General features: G+C 44.2%; 1 protein-coding gene across 3 annotated transcripts in view; it reads right to left on the bottom strand.

Moving 5' to 3' along the window:
- Positions 1–3,221: 3,221 nt before the first annotated feature.
- Positions 3,222–26,921, bottom strand: part of TDRD9 (tudor domain containing 9) — a 125,001-nt gene continuing 101,301 nt past the window's right edge. The window contains exons 29-36 of one of the 3 annotated variants that reach the window (XM_054449453.2): positions 24,312–24,467; positions 23,492–23,562; positions 21,480–21,589; positions 20,505–20,601; positions 15,492–15,630; positions 13,631–13,749; positions 6,177–6,249; positions 3,222–3,908 (exon numbers count right to left, since the gene is read on the bottom strand). In XM_054449453.2, the coding sequence (XP_054305428.2) occupies positions 3,807–3,908; positions 6,177–6,249; positions 13,631–13,749; positions 15,492–15,630; positions 20,505–20,601; positions 21,480–21,589; positions 23,492–23,562; positions 24,312–24,467 (867 nt within the window). In that variant the 3' untranslated portion in view covers positions 3,222–3,806. The remainder of the gene's footprint in view (positions 3,909–6,176; positions 6,250–13,630; positions 13,750–15,491; positions 15,631–20,504; positions 20,602–21,479; positions 21,590–23,491; positions 23,563–24,311; positions 24,468–26,921) is intronic. The other 2 variants (XM_054449450.2, XM_054449452.2) reach the window with 2 other exon arrangements.

Raw genomic sequence — 26,921 nt, 5'->3', positions numbered from 1 at the left:
GGGGGAGCGTGTGCTCTATGGAGAGCGATGTGGCAACATCTAGGAATGGAGTGATTTACTAAATGCCCTCTGACTCAGTAATCCCAATCCTAGGAAGTTATTCTATAATAAATTATACACATGTGAAATGACAGGTGTACAAGGACATCCACTGCAACACTGCGTATAACAGTAAGACTAGAAACTATCCAAATGCCCATTGCGGGGGTGTCATTAATTATGAAACATCAATAAAATGATATAACCATGAAGTCCTTAAAAAGAATGAGGCACCTCTTTGTGCAGGATCTAACAGTCAATCCACAACAATCAGTGAAAAGTCAAGGCAGAGATCAGCATGTGCAGTATGCAACCACTCATGAAAATGAAGAGGCTTGTGTCCATACACGAAGAGGAGCTCCGAAAGGACCCCGAAGACACTGGCTGGATTCTCTTCCTGGGGCCACCAGGACACATAACCACAAACAGGGGGCTTACAACAGAAACGGATTCTCACAGTTCTGGAGGCCAGAACTCTCACACCAAGGCGTCCAGGGCCACACTCCCTCCGAAGGCACTGGGGAGAGCCTGGCCTGGCCTCTCCCAGCCTCCAGCAGCCCCAGGTCTTCCGTGGCTGTGGCCACATCACTGCGATCTCAGCCTCTGCCTTCACTGGCCTTCTCCTCTATCAGGACATTTGTCATTGGCTTCAGGTCCCATCTTACATCCAGGACAATCACCTCATTTTGAGATCCTTAACTCAGTCACACGGGCAAAAACCCTTTTCCCAAATACGGTCCCATCTACCGGGAGTTGTGGGGGTTTGGACATGGATACAACCCCAGACTATGTCCAGGGAGGGGGTCAACACTCTGCCCACCACCATGGTGCCTCCAAGAACCTTCTCCTCTGAGCCGCGGTGCCGCGCCTGTCTCTCTGGTGCACATTCTGTCTGGCCACCCTGCCCTTCCACTGCTCCCACCCCTGCTGCACGCCAGTGTCTCTCCCTGGACTTAACTGTGCTCGTTTTGCACCCTATGCCCCATGCAGCAGCCAGAATAATCTTTCTCAAAACGTCATCAAGGCATGACACTCTCTTGTTCAAAACCCTCCAGGAGTTCCCCACCTCACTCAGAGTAAACTCCAAAACCTGCCTGTGGCCCACCTGGGCTGGCTGCTCTCCAGCCTGACCACCAGTACCCTCCACACTCTGTGCCAGCTGCACGGGCTGCCTGGCGGCTCCTCACGCGCACCAGGCCTGCTGCCTCCTTGGAGCCTCACGCACCTCCTCCCAGCTATTCCAGTGCAGCCTAGGCCAGGCCTCTGCTTGAATGTCACATGGGAAAGGCTGTCCCCAGCTGCTTCTCTAAAGCAGTGTCACTCCCTGTACTTCCCCCCATCACAGGATCAGCAGCTAAGACCCAAGCTCAAGTCTGATGCCTGTTTTCATAAATCAAGTTTTGCAGGAACACAGCCCTGCTCATTTGTTTATGGCTACTCCTGAGCTTCAACACAAAGCTGAACAGCAGCAGCAGCAACGACATGGCCCACAAAGCAAAAACAAGCGTGCACGCTCCTGTCCTGCCGCTTGACAGCTCTCACTCTGTCGCCTGACGCATTTGACCACCATCTGCCTCTACCCACTGCTCCCTGAGTGCAGTGAAACCTGGGCCACTTTGCTCAGAGTGGATCTTCAGCGTCCGTGACAGTGTGTGGAACACAGGGTGTGCTGACGGGATGCACCAGGATGAAACAACGACTGCCTCTGAGGAGCACTTGGGCTGGGCATGAGAGAGACTTCACTAGAGACCCTTTTCAAATGTCTTCATTTTATGTCATGGACATGTATTATTATACTAAGAACATTAATATGTATTTAAATGTGAGGAGAATTTTGCAAATAAACAAGGCAAGTACCCTCTTAAGATAGATAAGGAAGGCAACGCATTGAAGTGCACCACTTGGTTTTACAGAAAATAATTTTCTTTGCTATCTACAAAATCCATGTTACAAAGCACAATGACTGACCTGGCCAGTGATATTGCTGTGACCGTGCAGAGAGATAGCAAAGAAGGTGCAGAACAGTGGGAAGGAGACAATATTCATCTACTGCTCAACAGCTGATGGCTAAGATGGCAACCATGAAAAAGCAGAACAAAAACATTCCTCAGCAAGATGACAGCAATTCCAGAAAAATATAGGGAAGAGTTAGTATGGTTTCCTTTGAGAGTTGGGTGTTTCTGTTTTTAAACAAGCCTCTTGGTACTATTTTTTTTTGAGACACAGTCTTGCCCTATTGCCCAGGATGTAGTGCAGGGGTACAATCACAGCTCACTGCAGCCTTGAACTCCTGGGCTCAGGCAGTCCTCCCACCTTGGCCTCCCAAAGTGCTAGGATTACAGGTGTGAGCTACTGCACCTGGCCTACATTTTTAATCACTTACTAAAAGTCTGGTTAAAAAGCGAACAGAAGGAGTGCTTGACTGTTGTTGAGTGCCCCTACTGCTAAGGTCACACATGGTAACTTTGCGCACATGGACTAAGTACTCATAGGTTGGCAGAGCAAAGAGAAAAGCCAATCAAAGTGTCTGCTGCCTTCCCCAGAGGCTTTCTCAGAGGGCTTTCTGACGATGGGGAAAACCACTTTAAAGCGGAACTAAGTTTTGGACGTGCTCAAAACCTTCCAAGAGCCCTCCATGTGTGCCAACTTGGTATGACTGCTTCCTGCCTAAGGCTGGGAAGCACATTCCCAGGCCAGGACAGTGGCCCAGTGACAGGGGTGCAGTGCTGCCCGGCCACCACAGCTGCTTGGTGGTCTTCCCACTTGGCATCTGCCAGCTTCCCGCTGCTGGCCAGCGAACCCACAGAGGCCCAGCACAGCGCCGATGCTCCCCAAGATGTGACGGCTTCCGAGACCCCACACAAGCTCCCGTTTATGATCCCAAGTTGATGCCCACACACATGCTTCTCCTGTTTCCTCACGATCTTCAAATTGTCCATCTAGGACAAGTCAGTTTAAACAGAGCATTTCTCTGATCCTACAACTTCCCTCTCACGTGTGAGCTCACTGGCGTCTTTCACTGCTATATTTACAACAGCTCTGTTCTTCTGACCAAACCCTGACTGATGTGAGTTGAGTTTTTAAAAGAGGTCTGTATCCCTGTATCAGTTTTACAATTTCAGATTTTTTGGAACTAAATACATCTTAATCTCCTCTGACTAAAAACTGTCAGAAACAGAAACTTCATCTAATGCTTTTATTGTTTTAACACAGATAAGCTATGGCCATGTAATCTGTAATCTCTGATTTCCAAAATGTGAAGCAAGAACTATAACTCAACTTAGTCTTACAAAAATTAGATATTTTCCCTCATGGAAAAAAAAAATCAGAAAATACTACATGGTTTTTTCGTTTTTTAAGTTTTTTCCTATACTACTGGTTTAAATCACTGTAACAGAACAGAATATGTAAGCACATTCTGGAACCTTACATCTAAGATTAACTACTTATATTTACCTTAATAAATTTAAAGCAAAATACAGCTCTTTATCCAAACAGTCTTCTTTCAGAACAATTTTTCCAAAATATTTAATACAGTGATTTTCTGTTTCTAGAAAACACTAGAGTTTCCAATCCTTCCCACCTGAACAAAAACACCACTCTCTGACTATCACCCAAAGAGAAAAGAAGAAAGAAAAGGCCTTTAGGATGCAGTGGACACAGACTGTAAAGCCCAGACACAGAGGAAAGTCAGTCTGCAGAGGGAGCCTGGAATCCAGCCTCCGCAGCTTCCTGAGGGGTGTGCTGGAGGCCACCTGTGGACACGCTCAGGTGCCGAGCACAACCAGTTTGTGGAGCTGGTAGAGAAAGGTGTTCTTCCCTCTGCCGCTCTCGTGGTCGGCCTGCTCCATGACCAGCTTTGGATCAACCTAATGGGGTAGACAAGAGGACCAGTCAGGCTCTGTGACAGGGCTTTTCCAGACATAAAATACACATGCATTAACATCCAGGATGCACAAAGTATAATTCAGTTCTCCAAAAATATTTACAGAACACTTCTCTACTCTCGCACTTCATATGTTTGATAATTCATTTTTAATTTCATGTTTAAATAACCCCATTAAAGATGGACAAAAGACATGAACACTTCTCAAAAGAAGACATTCAAGGGCCAAAAACATTTAAAAATGCTCCACACATCACTCATCATCAGAGAAGTGCAAATCAAAACCACAAAATACCATCTCACACCAGTCAGAATAGCTATTATTAAAAAGTCCAAAAAAAACAGATGTTGGCAAGGCTGCAGAGAAAAGAGAATGCTTATACACCATTGGTGGGAATAAAACTTAGTTCAGCCACTGTGGAAAGCAGTTTGGAGATTTCTCAAAGGTCTTAAAACGGAACTACCATTTGATCCAGCAATTCCATTACTTGAGTATATATCCAAAAGAAAACCAATTGTTCTACCAAAGAGACACAAGCATTTACATATTCACCACAGTATTATTCACAATAGCAAAGACATGGAACCAACCCAGGTGCCCATCAACAGTGGATTGGATAGAGAAGATGTGGTATACATATACCATGGAATACTACACAGCCATTAAAAAGAATGAAATTGTGCAATCGGGATGCAGCTGGAGGCCACTACCCTAAGCGAATTGATGCTGGAATAGAAAACCAAATACTGCCTGTTCTCACCTAAAAGTGGAGCTAAACATTGAGTACTCATGGACATAAGATGGAAACAAGAGACACCGGGGACCACTAGATGGGGGAGGGAGGCAAGGACTGAAAAGCTACCTATTGGGTACTATGCTTAGTACCTGGGTGATGGGATTACTTGTACCTCAAACCTCAGCATTATGCCACATACTCAAGTAACAAAAGCTGCACATGTACCCCTTGAATCTAAAATAAAAGCTGCAAACAAATAAATTCATGATCAATACTACGGCAAGCTTCACTGAGAAATCTCCCGTGCACGCCTAATCGCATTACAGTCTTGAAGACACTGACAGTCTCTAAAACACACTAACCTCAAAGTGAAATTCTGTTTTCAAACAAAGTCCTGCTACTTCATCACCCTCAGACACTCCAACCGAGCCTGATGGCCACGGGGGCTGGTGTGGCCGCCCCTCTCCTTGCCCATGGAGCTCTGCACACAATGGGGCCAGCTGCCAGGATCAGCCTTGGGGTCTCTAAAGAGGGACCTAGGCGCAGGGCACAGGGGGAGCAGGCGAGCCTCACAGCAGGAGCAACCTTGAGGCGCAGGATGGGACACAGTCCTCCAAGGTAGAGCCTCACTTAGATTGTCAAAGGGGAGGGGAAGACTGCCCCTGTATCTAGAGACATCCCTGGCTCTAGAATTAAATCTCCAAACTCCTTTGGGCCCCTTTCTCTGAAATCACATTTTATTCCATTTCTAGCCCTACAGACAGGAAGTACCAGGGAGACTATGAAGGGCTTTGTCCTTCTTCATGACTCAACTGTGGCCCCTGAAAATTCCTTCACTGAAGCCCGAACCCCCACTGTGATGGTATTTGGAGATGGGGCCTCTGGGAGGTGATAAGGGTTAGATGAGGTCACAAGGGTAGGGCCCCAAGGATGGGATTTGTGCCCTAAGAGAGGACGTCTCTCTTTCACGTGAGGACACAGTGAGAAGGTGGCCATCTGCAGATGTCCCTCAGAGGTCCGCACAAGGACCCACAAACTGGCACCTTCCCTAGGACTTCCAGCCTCCAGAGCTGTGAGAACAAATGTCTTCTGTTCCTAAGCCCCTACCCACGGTGGCACTGTGACAGCAGCTCAAGCAGACAAAGACAACAACCAGTACAGCCCGAAAGCCACCAAGCCAGCCACATGGCAGGAACAGCCAAGGTGCATTTCACAAAGACCAACAAGAGCAGGAAGGTCCAATCCAGACCCTCATACCTTTTTTTCCCAACTCACAGGCAGTGAGTTATCCTGGTGTCTGACTCTTTGCCGGGACATCACATAGAAGACACTGTGCAGAAACAGCCTGTCTGGTCTGAGACATTTGCCGGCTGGCCCCCAAAGCCATCCACTTTGCCTCCTGTCTCTGCCTCTCGGACCCTCGGCGAGCCCTGGCTCTGAACTCCGGGTCTGCCCAGGGCCTGTCCCCTCCTCCACGTAGCCTCTGCTCACGTAGCAGCCTGCGTCCCACTCACCTGATTCCACTCGTAGGGCTTTTCATGCCACTTGGGAACAATCTTCTCCCTTGGTTTTGACTGACAAAACAAACTATAATTTAAAAAAAAAGAAATTATCTTAATTATATATTAGTAACTGAAAACACTGCTGTGATTTTTTTAAAGATTTAAATCCTGTATACTTCCCACAGAATTGGAACTAGAATAAACTGTTTAAAGGTCAACATTTATGCAGTTATGATCAGAAAATATTTTAATCTATAGCATATTCAAAAGCAGAAAGAAATGGAGTGTAGCAGATCTGTAAGACCTAGTCTTGTCTCCATGTTCCCTTAGCAACCAGCACTGCACATCACCACACGAATGAGTCAAGTTCTCTGAAATGTAACAGAACATTTTGTACCATTAGCTCTCAAGCAGTCATGACAAGCTGGAAATATCATCAGCTTAAAAAGATAGGAAATTTGAACAATGAGGGAGTAAAGAGTTCTGCAGAGCCTCTCCCCACTAAAAAACTATAAAACAAGGCAAAACTGTAAACAAACACACATACATACATACATACATACCAACAACCATTTGAAGGCTCTGGAAATTAACCAAAGGCAAAGGCAAACAACAAGTTGAGAAGCATTCATTCATGACAAACTGCCAGCTCCAGGTGAGAACAGTGGAGTGTGTGGGGTTCTTGCTGGGGTAGGGAGCCGCTCCCACCCCATACACCTCCCCCTGAACCCAGCACCACAGCACTCCCAGGGCCATAAAGCCTATGTGATCTGGATCAGAGGGTGAAAAACCCTCACACCTTGACTTGGAACATTGTCAGTAAAAACAGCAATGAAGGAAACAGACGGGGAAAGCCCATAGCTTTCCAGCCTCAGGCCACATCCTGCTTGCGGCCAGCAGCAGACCAGACTACTCGGCAGGTAAAAGGGAGACCCTGGAAAGGAGAGTGCCACAGAGGGAGAGCAGGCCCTCCACACATCCCTGACTGATGGAGGGGTGCACACACGTGGGAAAAACCTGGGAAGCCCTGAGAAAAATAGAGGCCAGGGAAGAATCAAAAAGTGCCTGAATTCGGAGTGCACTTTTCAACCCATACTTAGCTCCAATGGCAAAGGGCAGAAGACTTCAGGGCAGTATTTAAAGACAACTTCTGACTGATCACTGGCTAAGCACTAAGCTGTGCGGATCAGATACAAGAACAACACCTAGGAAGCCAGGCTAAAAAATAAGAATAAGAATAAACAAAACAAAACGAGCTGGGTGTGGTCACATATGCCTGTAGTCCTACCTACTTGGGAGACTGAGGCATGAGGATTGCCAGAGCCCAGGAGTTCAAGGCTGCAGTGAGCCATGATCACATCACTGCACTCCAGCTTAGGCAACAAAGTGAGACCTTGTTTCTATAAAAATTAAAATTAAAAACATAACAAAACACCAGAACCCAGACATCAGTGACCTCACATCATGGGGGATGGACTTACAGGTTAAGTCTAGGCACGTTTCTAAAGTGAAACAAACAAAACAACAAAACCCAAAAACAACAGCTCTGGGGGAATTGCTCCAGTACATTATCTAAAGTATCCAATTTCCAACAAAAAAATTAGGAGACATCAAAGACACACAGAATGTGTGGCCCACACACAGAAGAGCAGCCAGTAGAGGCTGAGTGTGTGGCCAGCTGTGGGTTCAACACTCAAAGACCTCAAGGCAGCCACTGTGAACAGGTGCCAAGAAATTTTTTAAAAATAGGATAACAACGAATCAGAGATAATCTCAATAAAAATTAAAAACTACCAAAGAAACAACAGAAATCCTAGAGTTGAAAAGTAAAATGACTGAAATGGAAAATTCTCCGTACCACATCCATGTCGATCTGAGATGAAATAATAAAGGATCAGTTACCTTAAGGATAGATCAACAGAAATTAACCAATCTGAAGAACAAAGAGGAAAAAGACTGAAGAAAAGTAACCAGAGCCTCAAAGACCAGTGAGGCCGTATCGATCGTGTTAGCATGTGTTTAACACCAGTGCACTAACAGACGTGCAAAGCAATGTCTCCCTAGGGGATAAGAGAGCAGGCACGAGGCAGAAAAAAATATTTGAAAAAATTCAAAACTGCAAATATACTGTGAGTAAAAGGACAGAAAAAGCTATGCTACACAAATGGTAGCTAAAGAGAGCTGGGGTAGCTATATTAATATCAGACAAAATAGGCCTTAAAACAAGAAGTACTACTAGAGAAAGAAAGCTTTCATAATAATAATGATCTTGTATGTAGGAAATCCTAAGGAATCTACAAACAACTACTAGAATACAGAAGTTTAACAAGGTCACACGATAAAAGACCAATATATAAAAATCAACTGTTCCTTTCTAAAAAAAAAAATTCAAAAACAAAATTAAGAAAACAATTTTATTCACAATAGCATTAAAAGAACTAAAATATTTAGAAACAACTAAAGTGCAAGACCTGCACACTGAAAATTCTAAAATAGTGTTAAAAGAAATTAGAGAATACCCAAATGAACAGACACTCCATCTTCATGGACTGGATGGCTCACTACTGTTAGGATGGCAATTCTCCCCAAACTGACTCACAGGTTCCACACAATCCCTGTCACAATTCCAACAAGGCTTTTTATACAAACTGACAAGCTGATCCTAAAATTTACATGGAAAGGAAAAGAATATAAAAGAGTAAAAATAATTTTGAAAAAGAACAGGCTGGGTGCAGTGGCTCACGCCTGTAATCCCAGCACTTTGGGAGGCTGAGGTGGGTGGATCACGAAGTCAGGAGATCAAGACCATCCTGGCGAACACAGTGAAACTCCGTCTCTACTAAAAATACAAAAAAATTAGCCGGGCGTGGTGGTGGGTGCCTGCAGTCCCAGCTACTAGGGAGGCTGAGGCAGGAGAATGGCATGAACCCAGGGGACAGAGCTTGCAGTGAGCCAAGATCACGCCACTGCACTCCAGCCTGGGAAACAGAGCGAGACTCCATCTCAAAAAAAAAGAAAAAGAAAAAGAAAAAGAATAAAACAGGAGGACTAATGGTACAGCAATTAAGACAGTATAGCACTGGTACAAAGATAGATATAAAGTAATTGAACAAAACAGAAAACCCAGTAATAAATCTTTACATTTATGGCCAATTCATTTTTGACCAAGGTACCAAGGCAATTCAATAGTAAAAGTATAGCTTTTCAGTAAATGATGTCATCACCACTAGATATTCATACGCAAAAAATGACTTTAGGCTCTTGTATCACGTACCATATACAAAATCATCTCAAGATGGATCAAAAACCTAACTATAAAAAATTACAAAAAGAGAGAAAATGATTGTGACCTTGAGTTTAACAAGGATTTTTTTAGATATAGCACCAAAAGCATAATTCATTTTTAAAAAAGATAAAGCAGGCCAGGCGTGGTGGCTCACCCCTGTAATCCCAGCACTTTGGGAGGCCGAGGCAGGCAGATCACGAGGTCAAGAGATCGAGATCATCCTGGCCAACATGGTGAAACCTTGTCTCTACTAAAAATACAAAAATCAGCTGGGCGTGGTGGCATGGGCCTGTAATCCCAGCTACTCGGGAGGCTGAGGCAGGAGAATTGCTTGAACCCAGGAGGTGGAGGCCGCAGTGAGTCGAGACTGCACCACTGCACTCCAGCCTGGACGACAGAGCGAGACTCCGTCTCAAAAAAAAAGATAAAGTAGTGTCTTAGTCCATTTTCCCCTGTTATAACTGAAGACCAGAGAGTGGGTCACTTATAAAGATAAGAAATGTATTTCTCACAGTTCTGGAGCTGGGAAGTGCAGGAGCATGGCTCTAGCACCCGGCCAGGGCCTTCTTGCTGCATCATGGCATGGCAGAGAGGCAAGTGAGTACTTGAGACAGGAAGAGGCACCGGGGCAGACCCACTTGACAACAATCCATACTCTCTTGATAACTAACCCTCTCTCGCAATGATGACATGAGTCCAGTCAACCCCTTATTATGCCCAACCTTCCAACACTGTTGCACTGGGTGTTAGGTTTCAAACATATCACATTCAAACCACAGCAAGTAGATTTCATCAAAATTAAAAATTTGTGTTCTTTGGAAGACATCATTAAAATAAGAAGACAAGCTACACAATGGAGAAACTAATCGCAAATTACTTATCCAATAAAAGACGTGTATCTAAAATTTAAAAACAATTTCTACAACTAAATAATGAAAAGACAAATTTTAAAATGGGCAAAAGATCTGAACAGACATTTCACCAAAAAAATAAAATAAATAAATGACTGGCTAAGAGGAATATAAAAAGTTGCTCTACATCATTAGTCATTAAGGAAACAAAAATTAATGCTACAATGAGATACTACCATACTCACCAGACTGACTGCAGTAACAATACATGCCAGTGCCTTGTGCTGGTGAGAATGTGGAGAAGCCAGAGCCAGCCTATGTTGCTGGTAGAAATGTAACATCGTACAGCTATTTTGGAAAACAGTTTGGCTATTTCCTTTTTTTTTTTTTTTCCTGATAGAGTTTCGCTGTTGTCACCCAGGCTGGAGTGCAATGGCGTGATCTTGGCTCACTGCAACCTCCGCCTCCTGGGTTCAAGCGATTCTCCTACCTCAGCCTCCCAAGTAGCTGGGATTACAGGCATGCGCCACCATGCCCAACTAATTTTTGTGTTTTTAGTAGAGACAGGGTTTTACCATGTTGGCCAGGCTGGTCTGGAACTCCTGACCTCAGGTGATCTGCCCACGTCAGCCTCCCGAAGTGCTGGGATTACAGGTGTGAACCAATACGTCTGGCCCTGGCCTTTTCTTAAAAGATTAACATAAACCTACCAATACAACCTACCAACTCCACTCATAGATATCTTCCCGAGAGAAAAATACATGTTCACAAAAAGACTGTATGTGACTATTCATAGCAGCTTTCTTCATAATGGCCAAATACTGGAAATAATCCAAATATTTTATCAACTGGTGAATGGATTAAAAAAGTGGCATATACAAACAATGAAATATTATTTAGTAAAAAGGAACATGATACAACATGGATAAACCTCAAAAGTACTAAGCTAAGTGAAAGAAGCCAGATTTTAAAATTAAAATGTGATTCCACATATATAAAAATGTCAGAGAAGGCAAATATATAAACAGAAAGCACATCAGTGGTACCTGGGCTGGGGTGGGAACAAGACTGCGTGTAAATGGACAGGGGGAACTTTCGATCCTCAACACAGCTTTACTGAGGTGTATTTTACATATCCTAAAAGTCATCAACTTTAGGAACATAATTTATTAGTTTTAGTAAATTTATGGGGTTGTACAAACAATGACACATTCTGTTTTAATATATTAGTCAAGCAGGTGGCATCTGTTGCCTGCTGCCAGGAGAAGTCGGGGCACCCCTGCATCTTGTCTTGGAGTCACCAAGGAAAACACACATAGTCAGACCCTGGCTGGAACGAACCTTTACTTACAGAGAGAGGGGACAGGACAGGATCAGCTCTAGTGACTGGCATCGGTCCCTGTGGCCAGCAGGTACCTCCAGAAGACAAGGCAGGCCTGCAGGCCTCTCTCTTATGTGGCAGCAGGAGAGCCCTGTCCCATCCCTGCAGTGGTGGGACTGACCAGGTACTGTATGACACCCAGGCTTAAGCAGGGAAGAGCCTGAATCAAGGAAAGATCTTCCCACACATGGCAACGAGCCCCCCACAGGCTGTGAGGACCCTTAATCTTATGGGAAGGAAGCGTTCCAAGCCCAAGGCCTGTTCTCAGACAGCAGAGAGGGGATCAAAGGCTGCCTGCACGAGACTGCATTTCCTGACAATACTTAAGAGTAAACTTTGGATGACAGAAATGCTGAAGAACTAGGTTGTGTTGACAGACTGCACAACTATAAATTCACTAGAGTTACTGAATTGTTAAAACAAACAAACCAATACCTACCTATGGCATAATAAGGCATGATACAGTTACCCTTGTTTTGGGGGCAGGGAGTGATGGTGGCTACAACCACACCCACACACCCTAAGAAGCACCAGGGCTCTGACCTCGGTGCTGGCCACATGGGCATATACCTGTGTACTTAAACTTCAACCCACATTTTACATAAAAATATTTTTATCGGCCAGGCATGGTGGCTCACACCTGTAATCCCAGCACTTTGGGAGGCTGAGGCGGGTGGATCACCTGAGGTCAGGAGTTCACCTGACCAACATGGTGAAATCCTGTCTCTACTAAAAATACAAAAATTAGCTGGGCATGGTGGTGGGTGCCTGTAATCCCAGCTACTTGGGATGCTGAGGCAGGAGAATCACTTGAACCTGGGAGGTGGAGGTTGCAGTGAGCTGCGATCGTGCCATTGCACTCCAGCCTGGGTGACAGAGCAAGACTCCATTCTCAAAAAAAAAAAAATTACCAGCTTAGGCAACATAGCAAGACCTCACCTATATAAAAAATTTAAAAATTAGACAGGTGTGGTGGTGCACACCTGTAGTCCCTGCTACTAGGGTGGCTGAGGCGGGAAGATCATGTGTGCCCAGGAGTTGGAGCTGCAGTGAACCATGCTCGCACCACTGCACTCAGCTTGAGCAAGAGAGTGAGACCCTGTCTCTAAAAATAAATTAAAAAATATTTAAAATATTTTTATATAAAAGAAAATGAAGAGAGAAAACTAAAACTGGCCTTTCTCACCATTTCTAAGACAGCTATATATAGCTTTTTAAAAAATGCTTATTAAACTAAAAGAAACCAACCCAAAAGGCATAGGAAGGAGAGAAGTGTCACCGTGATACCAGATGCCACCTGCTTTCACAGAGCTCCAGGTCCCAGCCAGCACAGGACACTGTCAGGCAAGGAAGGACCGGGCCCTGCCCAGGGAGACTGGCTGTGGGGCAGGAGCACAGGACTGGGTAGGTCTCCTCCATGGCCACTCCCACTCTTCCTGGCCTTCCCGGGGCCCTCAAGCTGCCTTGGGCTCATGGGCTACACTAACAGGAGCCTCTGTCTCTGCATTCTGGTTTGGTTTGTCCCACGGAGAGTCCAGCAAGAGGTGAGAGACAGGGAAGTCAGGTAAGAATGCTCCTTCTCCGACCTCCCCTGCAGAGAGGTTCAAGAGAGGCCCAGCTCTGTAAGGCCCAGTCCTACAAGCCGGACTCCCCTGATCCCTAAGACACCCACCGCTGGGAATGGTGGGTGATGCGTTACCCACTGTGGCTTCCCATGCCCTGCCCATGCTGTCCCTTCAAGGGACACACACACACAGGACAAGGGTGCTGCTCTCCACAGGAAGGGCGTGCCTACATTCTGATGCATGCCAGTGCTGCCTCCAGCACTGGCACTCCACTTCCGTTGATCGATATGTCACATTGCCTACACAATTCAAAACAGCCATGATCAAGGCAGCTGAGAAAGTTGACTGGGAAGAAAAGAAGCCCGCGTCATCACACAGCTTACCCTAAAAGCTTCTGACGGGCACTATCTTGAAGCTGCGCAACTCTCTCTGGCCCAAGACACTTGCATCCATTTGGTCCATCACAGACTAGCTTGTTAATAGCAGCCCTGAGAATATTAACCTGTAAATAAACAGCAACATAAACACTCATACGGCTCCACCGTAACTGAATTTCATCCCATGTTAGAGAATTCATAGCATTCAGAGTTAGTATTCTCTGTCATCAATATGGTTTATCCACTCGCCTGCTGAAGGCATTTTGACTGCTCCTAGTTTTTAGCAATTATGAATCAAGCTGCAATTGACATTCACATAGAAGTTCTATGTGGACGCTAGTTTTCAAATCTCTTGAATAAATACCTACAGATGGGATTCCTGGGTCATATGGTAGATGCAGGCTTAACTTCATATGAAACTGTCTTCTAAAATAGTGGTACTAATCTGCATTCCCACCAGCAATGAACAAAAGGTCCCCGGTGCCCCTGCACCACATCCTTGCTGTTGCTGGTTACTGTCAGGTTTTGGATTTCAGCCATTCCAGTTAAGTATGTGGTGCTATCTCATGGGAGTCTCAATTTGCATGTTCCTAATGACATATGATGCTGAGCATCTTTTCATGTGTTTATTGCCATCCATATTTTAATGTTGTTGCTTGTTTTCTTATAATTGAGTTTTAAGAGTGTCTTACATATTGTGGATTCAAGTCCTTCGTCAGATATGTAACCTGTAACTATTTTCTCCTGGTGTGCACTTGGTCTTTTCTTCCTCTGAGGAGGGTCTTTTGCAGAACAAAAGTTTTTAATTTTGATAAACTCAAACCTATCAATTTCCCCTTCACAGATTGTGCTTTGGGTGTTGTATTTACAAACTCATGCCACACCCAAAGTCACACAGATTTTCTGAATTTGCTTGTAGCACTTTAATAGTTTTACATTTTCCCATTAGGTCTATGGCTTAAGGAGTATTTTCAAGCCCACAAGCCCCTTCTTGTGACCAGGCAATTATGACTTAACAGCTGCAGAGACAACACCGACACCTGCCCCCGGAGCATCGGCAGCTGTCTCTGCAGCTCCTCCTTTCCCCTGGCCCTTCAGTGTGGTATGTTAACCTCACCCGTCTGATGGAACTTCTAAGAAAGAAAGGCGATTGAGTACTTAGAAAGTAGCATTTCTCAAACTATTTGTGGTAAACAATCAGTTTTGGTTTTCCCACTTTGTAAAATGCAATAAAAATAAATTACTCCAACAATGAAAGATTTTTTTTTAATGTACACAAATACGAGCCCACATTTCCCATTATTAGATTCAAATGACATACAAATACTTTGTGTACTTGCTACACAGTTTCCCTGTCTGCCTTGCCACCTCACCCCAGAGCTAGTGCGGTGCCCGGACAATGCTGCAAGCAGCTCAGCTCTGCACTCACGATGACCCAGCCCTCTGCTCAGCATGGTCACCAGGCCGGGAGAAGGGCAGAGGGGCAGGACCTTGTGTCCTCCTTTCCCAGTAAGAACTAGCAAGGATGTTCCACTTCCTGACTTGGAATGAGACCCAAAGCAGCCCTACAGCCCCGTGGTTTAGCTCATTGACCAGAAAAGCTTATGCCAGGAGACACCAAATGAGAGATTCAGAGAGCACCATCTATCAGGAAGTTACTTTTCACAGGAAAGATACATCAAACTGGCAAGTTAAGGAGCGGTCCTCCTGGAGGGCAACCCCAGGAGGGACAAGGAATGTGTGCATCTCCAGGACCAGAGGTGTGCGTCTGCACCACGAGCTCCACAGCAGACCCTGCACTCACTGTCAGGTAAGCAAAACCAGAGAGAGACAGGGTTGTGGCGCCGTGATGCTGCGCTACCCTTACCTCAACAACGTCCTCCACGCTGAACTGAACGTCAAACGCAAGCTCCATGTCGTGCTCGGGCAGTATGGAAGCCCCTGTAGTTGGATTCCACCCCAAACCACAAAGGACTCCAGTATAGTACTTGCCATTCTGATCAATCCTAAATGGAATGTTTTCAGAAGAGTCCATTATTTCAGAATTGTTAAAGTACATGTTTTAGCATGTAAAAATTGACCGATAAAATTATCCTAAATTCTGCCAGCCCTAGTACAGCAATTAATTTCATTTGTGCATTTTTTCTGCCAGTTTTCACAATCAAAATATAGTTATAAAATATAGTTATAAGAACAGTAAATTCAGTATTTTTATTAATATTTAATATTTAATTTGTATTAATACTTTATTAAGTTTCTAATGTGGTAGATAAGATAATGAAAAGACTATTTTATCATGAATGGGTTTTTTTTCCCTTGCCTTCGAATTCTTTCCATGGGTTAAATTCTTATTAGGGAGATTTCTGGAGAAAGGGCTATGCACATATTTATGACTTGTGAAACAAGTCTAGCACTTAGTAAAAGCCTAAAAAAATGTTCCACCTTCTCATCCTAAAACAATGGTGCACACTTACAAAGTTTTGTATCCCAGTTTTATCACCACCCTCCTCTGACCACTGGCACGTCCTGTCACTTTTATCACTCCCTAAATCTGTTAGCCTCTCCATGGCTGCTGCCAACAGCCTGGTCCAAGCCACTGCCATTTCTCACCTGGACTTGGTAACAACTTTCTGACCAATTCCCTATCTCTTACTCCTGCCTCTTCCAATCTTTTCTCCATATAGCACACAGGAGTAGCTTTTCAAAACAAACACAATGTTACTCCCTTGCCTAAGGCATCTCAGTAGTTTCCAACCACACTGTGAATTACAGTGGGACCTAGAAGCCACAGTGGTCTACATGTGACTGTGACTACAGTAAAACTCACGCTGTGTGGCTTCTGCAGCTAGATTACAAAAGGTGACACAGGCCAGGTGATATGGTTAAGCTTTGTGTCTCCACCCAAATCTCATCCTGAATAATCCCCACATGTCATGGGAGGGACCCTCTGGAAGGTAGTTAATCATGAGGGTGGTTAACCTCATGCTGTTCTCGTGATGGAGAGTGAATTCTCATGAAATCTGATGGTTTCGTAAGGGGCTTTTCCCCCTTTTGCTCGGCACTTCTCCTTGCTGCCGCCATGTGAAGAAGGACGTGTTTGCTTTCCCTTCCACCATGATTGTAAGTTTCCTGAAGCCTCCCCAGTCGTGCAGAACTGTGAGTCAATTAAACCTCTTTCCTTTATAATTTACCCAGTCTCCGGTATGTCTTTATTAGCAGTGTGAGAATGAACTAATACACTGGGCACAGTGGCTCACGCCTGTAATCCCAGCACTTTGGGAGGCTGAAGTGGGCAGATCACTTGAGGCCAGGAGTTTGAGACCAGCCTGGCCAACATGGCGAAACTCCTTCTCTACTAAAAATACAAAAATTAGCCAGGTGTGGTGGTGCACACCTGTAACCACCAGATGTGAGCCTGGACACCCACCAGCCTTCAAATCCTTCAGCTGGAGGCCCCAACATTGGGAGCACAACAAGCCATCCCTGTGTACCCTGACATAGTTCCTCACCCACAGAGGCAAAGAAGGTTGCTGTAGCCCACTGAAGTTTTGGGGTAACTTGTTTTTAGCCACAGTAGCCGGAAAACCCAGTTAAACAGTGAGTCTTCTTTCAATCCACCCTCATTTAATTTTTTGTTTGTTTAATTTTTGTGGGTACATAGTAAGTGTATATATTAATTTTTAGGCTTTAATTGATAGAACTTCTTGTTGTTGTTGTTTAAAGATCCCCCCACCCTCTCATGCCTGTTCAGAAGCACCATCTTCCCAGGGTTACAGCACTGCCCTCAACACGTGACTTACCCTCTAAACCATGGCCAGCATTTGGCAGTCTCCCCAGTAGCAAAATCTGGCTCCAAGAACCAAGGGAAGGAGGTGAGTACAGTGTTCTTGTCACTACACCAATAAGAGCGTGTTCTCAGATGTCTGCTCCCATCCTGGAGGTGCCAGGCTCTGCTACCATGGAGCATTCTGCTCACCCAGGGAGACGGCCTCCACGAGGTAAACAATGATGATGCCACTGAATCCAGGCTGACACCATCAACTACTCCAACTGTTCAGGGAAAACACCTCGAGGACAGGGGCAGCAAGAGGAGTGACGCACTCCAGGGACAGATGTGTGGTGGATCAGCTCCACGATGAAGGGAAGAGGAAATCTGGCACCAAGGCTCAGTCACCCTGAGTTACGGAGGGGCCAGCTACAAGCGAAGGTCACATGGCAGAAAGAACAAAGGAGGGGAGACAAATGGCAGCTAGGTCAGTCCACAGCCAGTTGGCAAAGAAGGGGACAGTGGCCTCCACTTAGATGTCTCTGCTTATGAATGGGGCGTAACACATATCTCCTTTCCCTTTTTAAATTGAAAATCAAGATAAAATTAAGTTTTCGGCTTATCTTCCTTTCCTGCCACTATTGTACAAAGAGTATGTTAGAGGTGGCAAAAAATTATCACTTAGTCGTAAAGTTTAATCAGTTGTGACAGGACAGTGACACATGTGGAGGGAGAAAAGACTTTACCCAGAGACTGCAGGTTTCGCGTTTAACAACGGGGGCCAGGACAGCCTCTAGCACAGCAGCCAGACGCCACCCGAACAGGAGACGAGTCCAATGCAGGTGCGCATTAGAGAGGTGGCTCACAAAAGGAAGCAAACGGGCATGGGTGCATGGCCTGGCAGTGGCTCTCAGGAGCTGTGGGCTTTGGAGGACAGCTCCCCTCTGGAACGCACCTAAGACACAGTGATGGGACCCCTGGGCCAGGTCTGTACTGAAGACCCCCTCCTGCTCGCTGCAGAAGACTACATATTTAAAGTGAAAGGAAAGGAGAATGCTCATCCCAAATCAAACAGTTCTCATCTTTCAAAGTTTCTCAAAAACAGTTGTTACTCACTCAACAAATTAAAAAAAAAAAAAAAAACAAAACTCCAACCTGAGAGATAGAGTGAGACCCTGTCTCAAAAATCAAAAACAAAATAAAAAACAGCAACAAAACCAAGCTTATACAACTACTCAGAGGCAGGCAGAGTTTGGAGGAAAATCAATGAGGCCCCCCTGCTATCTTTCCGATAATCACCTAGTTAAGCCTGTGGATTCAAACACTGTCACATAAACCGTCCCAAATCTGGCACATTTCAGTTAATTCAACAAAATGAATATAACCACCAGCAAAGCACTGTGTATTGTTATATATAACCTTTTGCTATTAAGCTTGTGCTTTTTCTAGAAAGATGCTGTTTTAAATACCAAGTATGTCAGTATTTCTTGAACGTCTACAACCTAAACACTTGCACTCTGGAGTTGTGAAAATAACACACTATATTACTGAAATCCTCAAAAGCTGGTGTTTAAAAGAGGTGAAGCAGGAGCTTTGTCTAGTTAAAAAGGCAAGCAGGGAGTCCAAAGTGCCACGAGAGGAAGGGACCTGCTTCTGCACCAGCCAAGTCTCAGGCCTGCATGTGCACAGCGTGCTATTTGCTCATGAGATAATCCCACTGCCATGTGTGGTTCCTACACATCTGTCTCCCCAACGAGGGCTCCAAGATACCTGAACCTACAGAGATATTTATTGCATCATCATTGCAAAATTAGGCCAAATTTCAACAATTAAAGGCATATTCAATCCTTTCAGAACAACAGCTGCTCAGAAACAAGTGCCTGTATAATTAAGACAGGGCGGTATTTTTGTAAGCCATCATATGCCCATTCAGTGATATATGATGCAAGTATCAAAATGGATATTTACAAAGATATCATAATATGAAAAACCTGATATTTGTGGGAAAAGAATACAGTATAACAAGAATCTTAAATAAAAATATGTATATACATATAAATTTAAAATAAGTATACTAAATATTTAAGTTTAAATCTATAAATTTAAAAGTGTTAATTTTTCCCATTCAGCTTTTTCTAAATAGCACATATTTTAATGAAAAAAATATTCTTACAACTAAAAAAAAAGCACTACACATTTTGAGATTGCACTGTCAGATTCTGAACAGGTGTAATGGCAAAAAGGACTGAGTAAACGGTGGGGCCCTTCCACCTGCCTTGACTGAACTCAGCCCCCTAGGTCTATGGACCACCCCCCCATGCTCACCAGCTGACTAGAAAAGAAGAAAAGGGTAACTTTCCATGACCCGACTCTTGAAGTGCTACCAGGCCTCTGCTGCAGTCTCGTCATGGCCATTTCCATCCTGCCCAGCAGAATGTGAGTTCCTAAAGCCCAAATATTACTCTTTTTCTAGCCACCCCCACCCACTGCTCCACTAAAACCTATGTTAGTGCTTTCCCCACAGAGAATGCTCTGTCAATCCCTAGTCTGCAAACAAAACCTTACACAGCAGCAGCCCCCACTGTGAGGGTGCCTTTAAGAGCTCTGCTCCTAGCATCACACATTCCTCTCTATCCAAGTCTCTGGGAGAAATCCTGGCTTAATCATGGCACTAACAAGAGCTACAATCTGCTGGGCAATCTGCCTTCTGATGTCATGGTTACCACAGGAAGGGGGACTGACAGGTTCTTGTCGACAACTGGTCACCAGAAAACTTGGAATCACATTCACCACCCATTAACAATGGAATGTCCATCACCATGACATTTATTTTGAGCCTCATTCCTAGCTCCATTTTTAATTTATTTTGCCCCACTTTTGCCTCAAGCTCCTATGTGACACTGTGTGTACCTTTACAAGCTTTCTGAGCTTCTTTCAAAATCAGCCCAAGCATAAATAAATCAATAACAATACAAGCTTCACCCCAAGCAGCGAGACGTGCCGTGGCTAGCTTCCGTAAAGGCTTTCTTTCCAAAAGGAGCAAGGAGAGGCACCCATTTTTTCCCGCCCAGGTTCTTATTTTACAAAGCCTATAGACAAGAGGGATGCCCGTACCTTAACTCCATCACCGGTGAGAATAACATGCTGAGGAGAGCCGGGAGGCCAGGGATATGAGGCATCAGAGAGGTTTCTCTCAGCAGCATCGTAGATCCTGTTCAAGTCATGCTAAATCAACATCAGGCATTAACTCACGCTGCTCAGGGCAGCGTTCCCTCCCGGCCCGCTCCTACTCATCTGCAGGCATCCCCTCCTCTGCTGAGTCTGTCCAGTCCCCACAGGCCCACCCCAATAGTAACGTACACTCCCTGTTCTCTGTTCCCACAGTACCCTACAGAGAGACACTCCGCTATGATGCGTAAGCTTTTACCCCACTTGGGGATAGCTCCTATTTGGTCACTCTTTGCATCTCTTTCCCCTCATCAGGCTATTGGGTTTTTCCCAGGGCCAAGAGCTTGGATGTATTCTACTCTGTAGCCAAGCAGGGTGGAATGAATGAAAGATCCAGGGGTCAATTATTAATACTTCCCACATCTTTGTATAAAAAGTGAGAATGCTCCACTGAGTAAACTCGCACCAGCCAAAGCAGTCAGAAAATGGCCTAAGAGAACAGCACGTAAGCTGGGCGCGGTGGCTCACACCTGTAATCCCAGTACTTTGGGAGGCCAAGGCGGGTGGATCACGAGGTCAGGAGATCAAGACTATGCTGGCTAACACAGTGAAACCCCATCTCGACTAAAAATACAAAAAATTAGCCAGGTGTGGTGATGGGTGCCTGCAGTCCCAGCTACTGGGGAGGCTGAGGCAGGAGAATGGTGTGAACCCAGGAGGCGTAGCTTGCAGTGAGCAGAGATCGCGCCACTGCACTCTAGCCTGGGTGACAGAGTGAGACTCCGTCTCAAAAAAAAAAAAAAAAAGAATAGCACGTAAGTGTAGACTTGTTCACCAATTATAGGATAAGTTGTTCCTAGTAGCTGAAGTCAAGGAAAAGAAAAAAGAGAGGACAAGGAACAAACAGGATCTTTAAATTACCAGTCGCATTGATGGAAAGGGAAGCTGCAACCAGCATTCTCTGGTGAAAATCTTCAGGGGCATCACTGATAATGACAGAGTTGATGCTCTCCTTCTCAACCCAAACACACCTAAAAGGCAGGAGCACCAGGAGATGGGGTGACTGATCCACCAACCAGGCAATGTGCTATGCCAATGCACAAGCAACCCATTTCAAAAATATAAACAGGCAACTGCGATAATAGACGGGAAGAAATATTTAACCCCCCATTCTCCTGCACATCTCCTTTTACTGGACCACCTCTTCACACAGGAGTCCTCAAGCCGGTCCTCAGCCCTCTTCTCTCTCCACTCCCTCGTGCATGATCCCGACCACTCCTTGGCTTAGGAACCACACACACGCTGTGGATGCCCGAACCTCCACCTCCGCTCGAGACCCTCTGTCCTGCACTGTCAACCCACAAGAGCCATCACCTGCATCCTGGCAGAGGGAACTGAGTGTGGTCCACTCCACAGTTCCTCCGTCACCTCTCAGCAGAAGCCTGCTGCAGCCCCAGCAAGGGCACACTTAATTCTTCCTCTTCCCTTCAGCACTGACTCTAATGCAGCTCCATCCTGCTGCTTCCGCTCCAGAAATGCATTCCACACCAGCTGCATTCCACACCAGAAATGCGCTGGTGAAGCTGTTCCTGTATCTCCTGCCATGGATTCAGTCTCCCATATTCCCACCCTGGGTTACAGCAGGGACCAGCCTCAGAAGCACAATACTGCCTGAGGATCTTTCTACTCTGAAATCCAATGCCGGCTTCACACTGGGGCTCCTGAGACTGTAAGCGCAGGCAGGTCGCCAGAGGCCTTGTGGAAATGCAGGCTCATTTGGAAGGCCCAAGGGGACCTGGGCATCTGCATTTCCAGTGCGCTCCCCGGAGGACATTTTGAGAGACAAGACTTACCCCAAAGGCATCATTTTAAAATGCACATAGTAAGGTTCACCAGCCCTTTCAGAATGAAGTCCACAAAGCTTGCCCTCGTCTACCACAAGCTTGGCACCTCCCTTCCCCCCCCCCATTTCTCCAATCTTACTAAACTTACTCGAGTTACACGTGCAAATTCTCAAAACTCAGGCCTATGCACTTGCCAGTGGAGCCACCCTCATCCCACCTCCCCTCTCTTCCTCCAACACCTGCACCTTGGCTGACGCCTCTGTATCCGCCAGGCCTCAGATTTCTCTGGAAAAGCTCCATGATCTTTCAAGGGTGGCTGGGCCCCCTAGATGCTTTCATGATGTTCTGTGCCCTTATCAAGAGCCCTATCACCCTATGTTGTAGTTACCAGCTTCCTCTATGCCCCCCACCCACCAACTGTATCCATAATTTTCATGAAGACAAACAACTGTTTCTTGTTCACTACAGTTTGCCCCAAACCACACACTGCTCCTGGCATACAGTGGGCTCTCACAGCTTTGCTGAAGAACAATTGTAACAAGAACAGAAAAAAATATAGTCTCTGATAAAAGATACTCAAAAATATCTTATATAGAATGGCTTTCACGTGTGTGAGAGAAAGAATACCTTAAATCAGGAGCTGGGAGAGAAATGAGAAGTTAGAAAAGATAACACATTCAGGCCGGGCGCAGTGGCTCACGCCTGTAATCCCAGCACTTTGGGAGGCCGAGGCGGGTGGATCACAAGGTCAGGAGTTTGAGACCAGCCTGACCAACGTGGTGAAACCCTGTCTGTACCAAAAATACAAAAATTAGCCAGGCGTGGTGGCACGTGCCTGTAATCCCAGCTACTCAGGAGGCTGAGGCAGGAGAATTGCTTGAATCCGGGAGGCGGAGGTTGCAGTGAGCCGAGATTGCACCACTGCACCCCAGCCTGAGTGACAGAGCAAGACTCTGTCTCAAAAAAAAAAAAGAAAAGAAAAGATAACACATTCCAACAGTTTAGACATAAAGATACATTATTTTCTGATGAGGTCTATAAATAGAAATGCAGAGAAAAAAATTCATGGAAAACTTAAGTTAATCATACCTGAATTTGGATATTCTGGTCAAACTATGGCACTTTAGTTCATAAGGGTTAAAAGGCCCATGAAGTTCTGCCTGCATGCACAAAATATAGGAACTGTTACCAATAAGCAAGATAACACTTAACATGAATTTTTAAAACTCAAAAGTCAGCTCATCCTTTAAAGGAAAAAAAAAGACATCTCATTCATAATGTCTTTATGATTCAGTTAAGAAAAAGTGCCTTAAAGAAGGTATTTTTCTGGGATGTAACTCATTCTCTTCAACGATTTCACTAACATTCCTTGATATACATGTTTAAGAAAGCCTTTGAACAACAAAAAAGGAATCATTGACAAATAATTTAGTGAAAATACTATTATTTCAATTGCAGCAGACCAACCCAGTTGCACAGGTAGACCTGAGACCACACAGCCAGAGGCTGGGGAAACACAAGTGGAGTCCCTGAACAAGGAGACACCCTGGCCAGCCCTCCTCTCCAAGCAGGTGGGCAGCACCGGCTCTAACAGCCAGCCAGGGAGTCCAAGGCTGGCACCAGTTCTCTGAACCCACATGCTGTGCTTCCTTTAGTCTGACAAAAAATCACATGTCAGGAGGGTTTAAAAAAAAAAAAAAAAAACTAGTCAAAGCTTCTCTCTAAACCCCACTAAACACTAAACCCCAGGGTTTTTTCTTATTATTATAAAAGGATCCATTGTGAGAAAAGTAACAGCATTAAAAGCCAGAAAAGAAAAAACCACCATGACTACTGACTACAACTCTTAGCACATAAATGTAGAATGATACTAAGCTTTTAAATTACATTTTAAAACTCCTACAATTACCTTACAGTTTGGAGTACCCAGTTTATTGGAAGAAAAGCTCTCTAACAAAATCCGGATGAGATATTTCTCGTCGTCTTTCATGGGAAAGGGCACAGAGCCATCTGTCATGTTTTCTACTGACTTGGAAAAGAGGCCCTTGAGAACTTCATGGCTTTGCTGAACAAACAAGAAAAGTTTGTTTTGTTAAAAGAATACATTACAAGCACTTTCTTCCAAACTAATCAAAATATTTCATAGGCACAGTCTTACTCTGATTTCTATGTCATTAATTAAAGTATAGGGAAATAATTTTATCGAGTTCATTTTAAGATTCAAACAAAAGAAATAAGACGGGATTTACAACCTTATTTCTTCAAACAAAAGAAATCCGGCAGCCTTTGCAACATTTTAGCCATTAGAGAATTTAAGAGAAATAAACATTTTTTACAGTTTTTTGGGAGTTTTTTGTTTGTTTGCTTGTTTGCTTTTTTTTGAGATGGAGTCTCACTCTTGTCACCCAGGCTGGAGTGCAATGGTGCAATCTCAGCTCACTACAACCTCCGCCTCCCGGGTTCAAGCAATTCTCCTGCTTCAGCCTCCCGAGTAGTATGATTACAGGTGCCCACCGCCATGCCCAGCTAATTTTGTATTTTTAGTAGAGATGGGATTTCACCGTGTTGGTCAGGCTGGTCTCGAACTCTTGACCTCAGGTGATCTGCCCGCCTGGGCCTCCCAAAATGCTGGGATTACAGGCATGAGCCACTGCACCTGGCCTACAGTTTTTTTAATTTTTTTTTCTTCTCTTACTATCGTTTGCAAGAGAGAAACATTTTTACAGGACTTTTTTATATGTAAAATTTTGGTTTTACACTGGAAATATTAACATAATTCCCTGAAGTGTTTTTATATAAATTAAATACAGAATTTAGCCAGCACTCTGGCTAACATTTTGCTAGACTGTCCTTTCCTGATACCCAGTATTCTTCATCCCCAGCAGAAATAACAGAAGTAAAAGACCTTCAACATCAGCTTCAAAAGTGGCCTCTCTGATCATCTCAATAGATGCAGAAAAAGCACTTGATAGAATTCAACATTACTTCAAGATAAAAAATTATCAGCAAATTGGGTATAGAAGGAACATATCTCAACGCAAGAAAGGCCATACATGACAAACCCACAGCAAACATCATACTGAAGAGGGGAAAACTGCCATCTTTTCCTCTAAGAACAAGAACAACACAAGGATGCCCACTTTTACCATTTATATTCAACAAGTACTGGAAGTCCTAGCCAGAGAAATTAGGCAAGAGGAAAAAAGAAAGGGCATCCAAATTGGAAAAGAGCAAGTCAAAATGTCCCTCTTTGCAGATAACATGATCTTACATATAGAAAAACCTAAAGACTCCACCAAAAAACTTTTAGAGCTGATAAACGAATTCAGAAAAGTTGCAGGATACAGAAATCAGTATACAAAAATCAGTAGCATTTCTATACACCAATAACTAGCTAAAAAAGACATCAAGAAAGCAATCCCATTTACAATACCTACAAAAATAAAATAAAATACCGAGGAATATATTTAACCAAGGAGGTGAATGATCTCTATAATGAAAACTACAAAATATCAGTTAAAGCAATTGAAGAGGACACAAACAAATGATTAAGACATCCCATGTTTATGAATTGCAACAATTTATATTGTTAAAATGACCATAGTATCCAAAGCAAGCTATAGACTCAATGCAACTCCAATCAAAATACCAATGACATTCTTCACGGAAACAGAAAAAACAATCCTAAAGTTCATATGGAACCACAAAAGACCCCAAAAGCCAAAGCAATCCTGAGCAAAAAGAACAAAGCAAGAGACATCGCAGTACCTGACTTGGAAATACACTACAAAGCTATGGTAACCAAACCAGCATTATACTGGCATAAAAACAGACACACAGATGACCAATAGAACAGAATAGAGAACCCAGAAATAAAGCCACGCATTTACAGGCAACTGATTTTCAACAAAGTCTCCAAGAACATTCATTGGGGAAAGGAGAGTCTCTTCAATAAATGGTGCTTGGAAAACTGGACATCTAAATGCAGAAGAATAAAACTAAGCCCCTATCTCTTGCCATATACAAAAATCAACTCAAAATGGGTTAAAGACTTAAATGTAAGACCTAAAACTATAAAAAACTACTAGAAGAAAACAAGAAGAAATACTTTAGTACACTGATCTAGGAAAAGATTTTATGGCCAAGACTTCAAAAGCAGAGGCAACAAAAACAGACAAATGGAACTATATTACACTAAAAACCTTCTGCATAGTGAAGGAAACAATCAACAAAATGAAGAGACAACCTGTAGAATGGGAGAAAATATTTGCAAACTACTCATCTGACAAAGGAATAACATCCAGAATATACAAGGAACTCAAACAGCAAAAAAGCAAGTAATCCAATTAAAAAGTGGGCAAAGGATCTGAACAGACATTTCTCAAAAGACGACATACAAATAACCAACAAATATATGAAAAATGATCAACATCACTAATTATCAGGGAAATTCAAACCAAAACCATCGTGAGAGACAGCATCTCACCCCAGTTAGAATGGCTATTATCAAAAAGACAAA

The sequence above is a fragment of the Pongo pygmaeus genome, chromosome 15, assembly GCF_028885625.2.
Source record: "Pongo pygmaeus isolate AG05252 chromosome 15, NHGRI_mPonPyg2-v2.0_pri, whole genome shotgun sequence".
Lineage (NCBI taxonomy): Eukaryota > Metazoa > Chordata > Mammalia > Primates > Hominidae > Pongo > Pongo pygmaeus.
The sequence above is the reverse complement of the archived record's forward strand: the minus strand, read 5'-3'. Positions and strand labels throughout refer to the sequence as shown.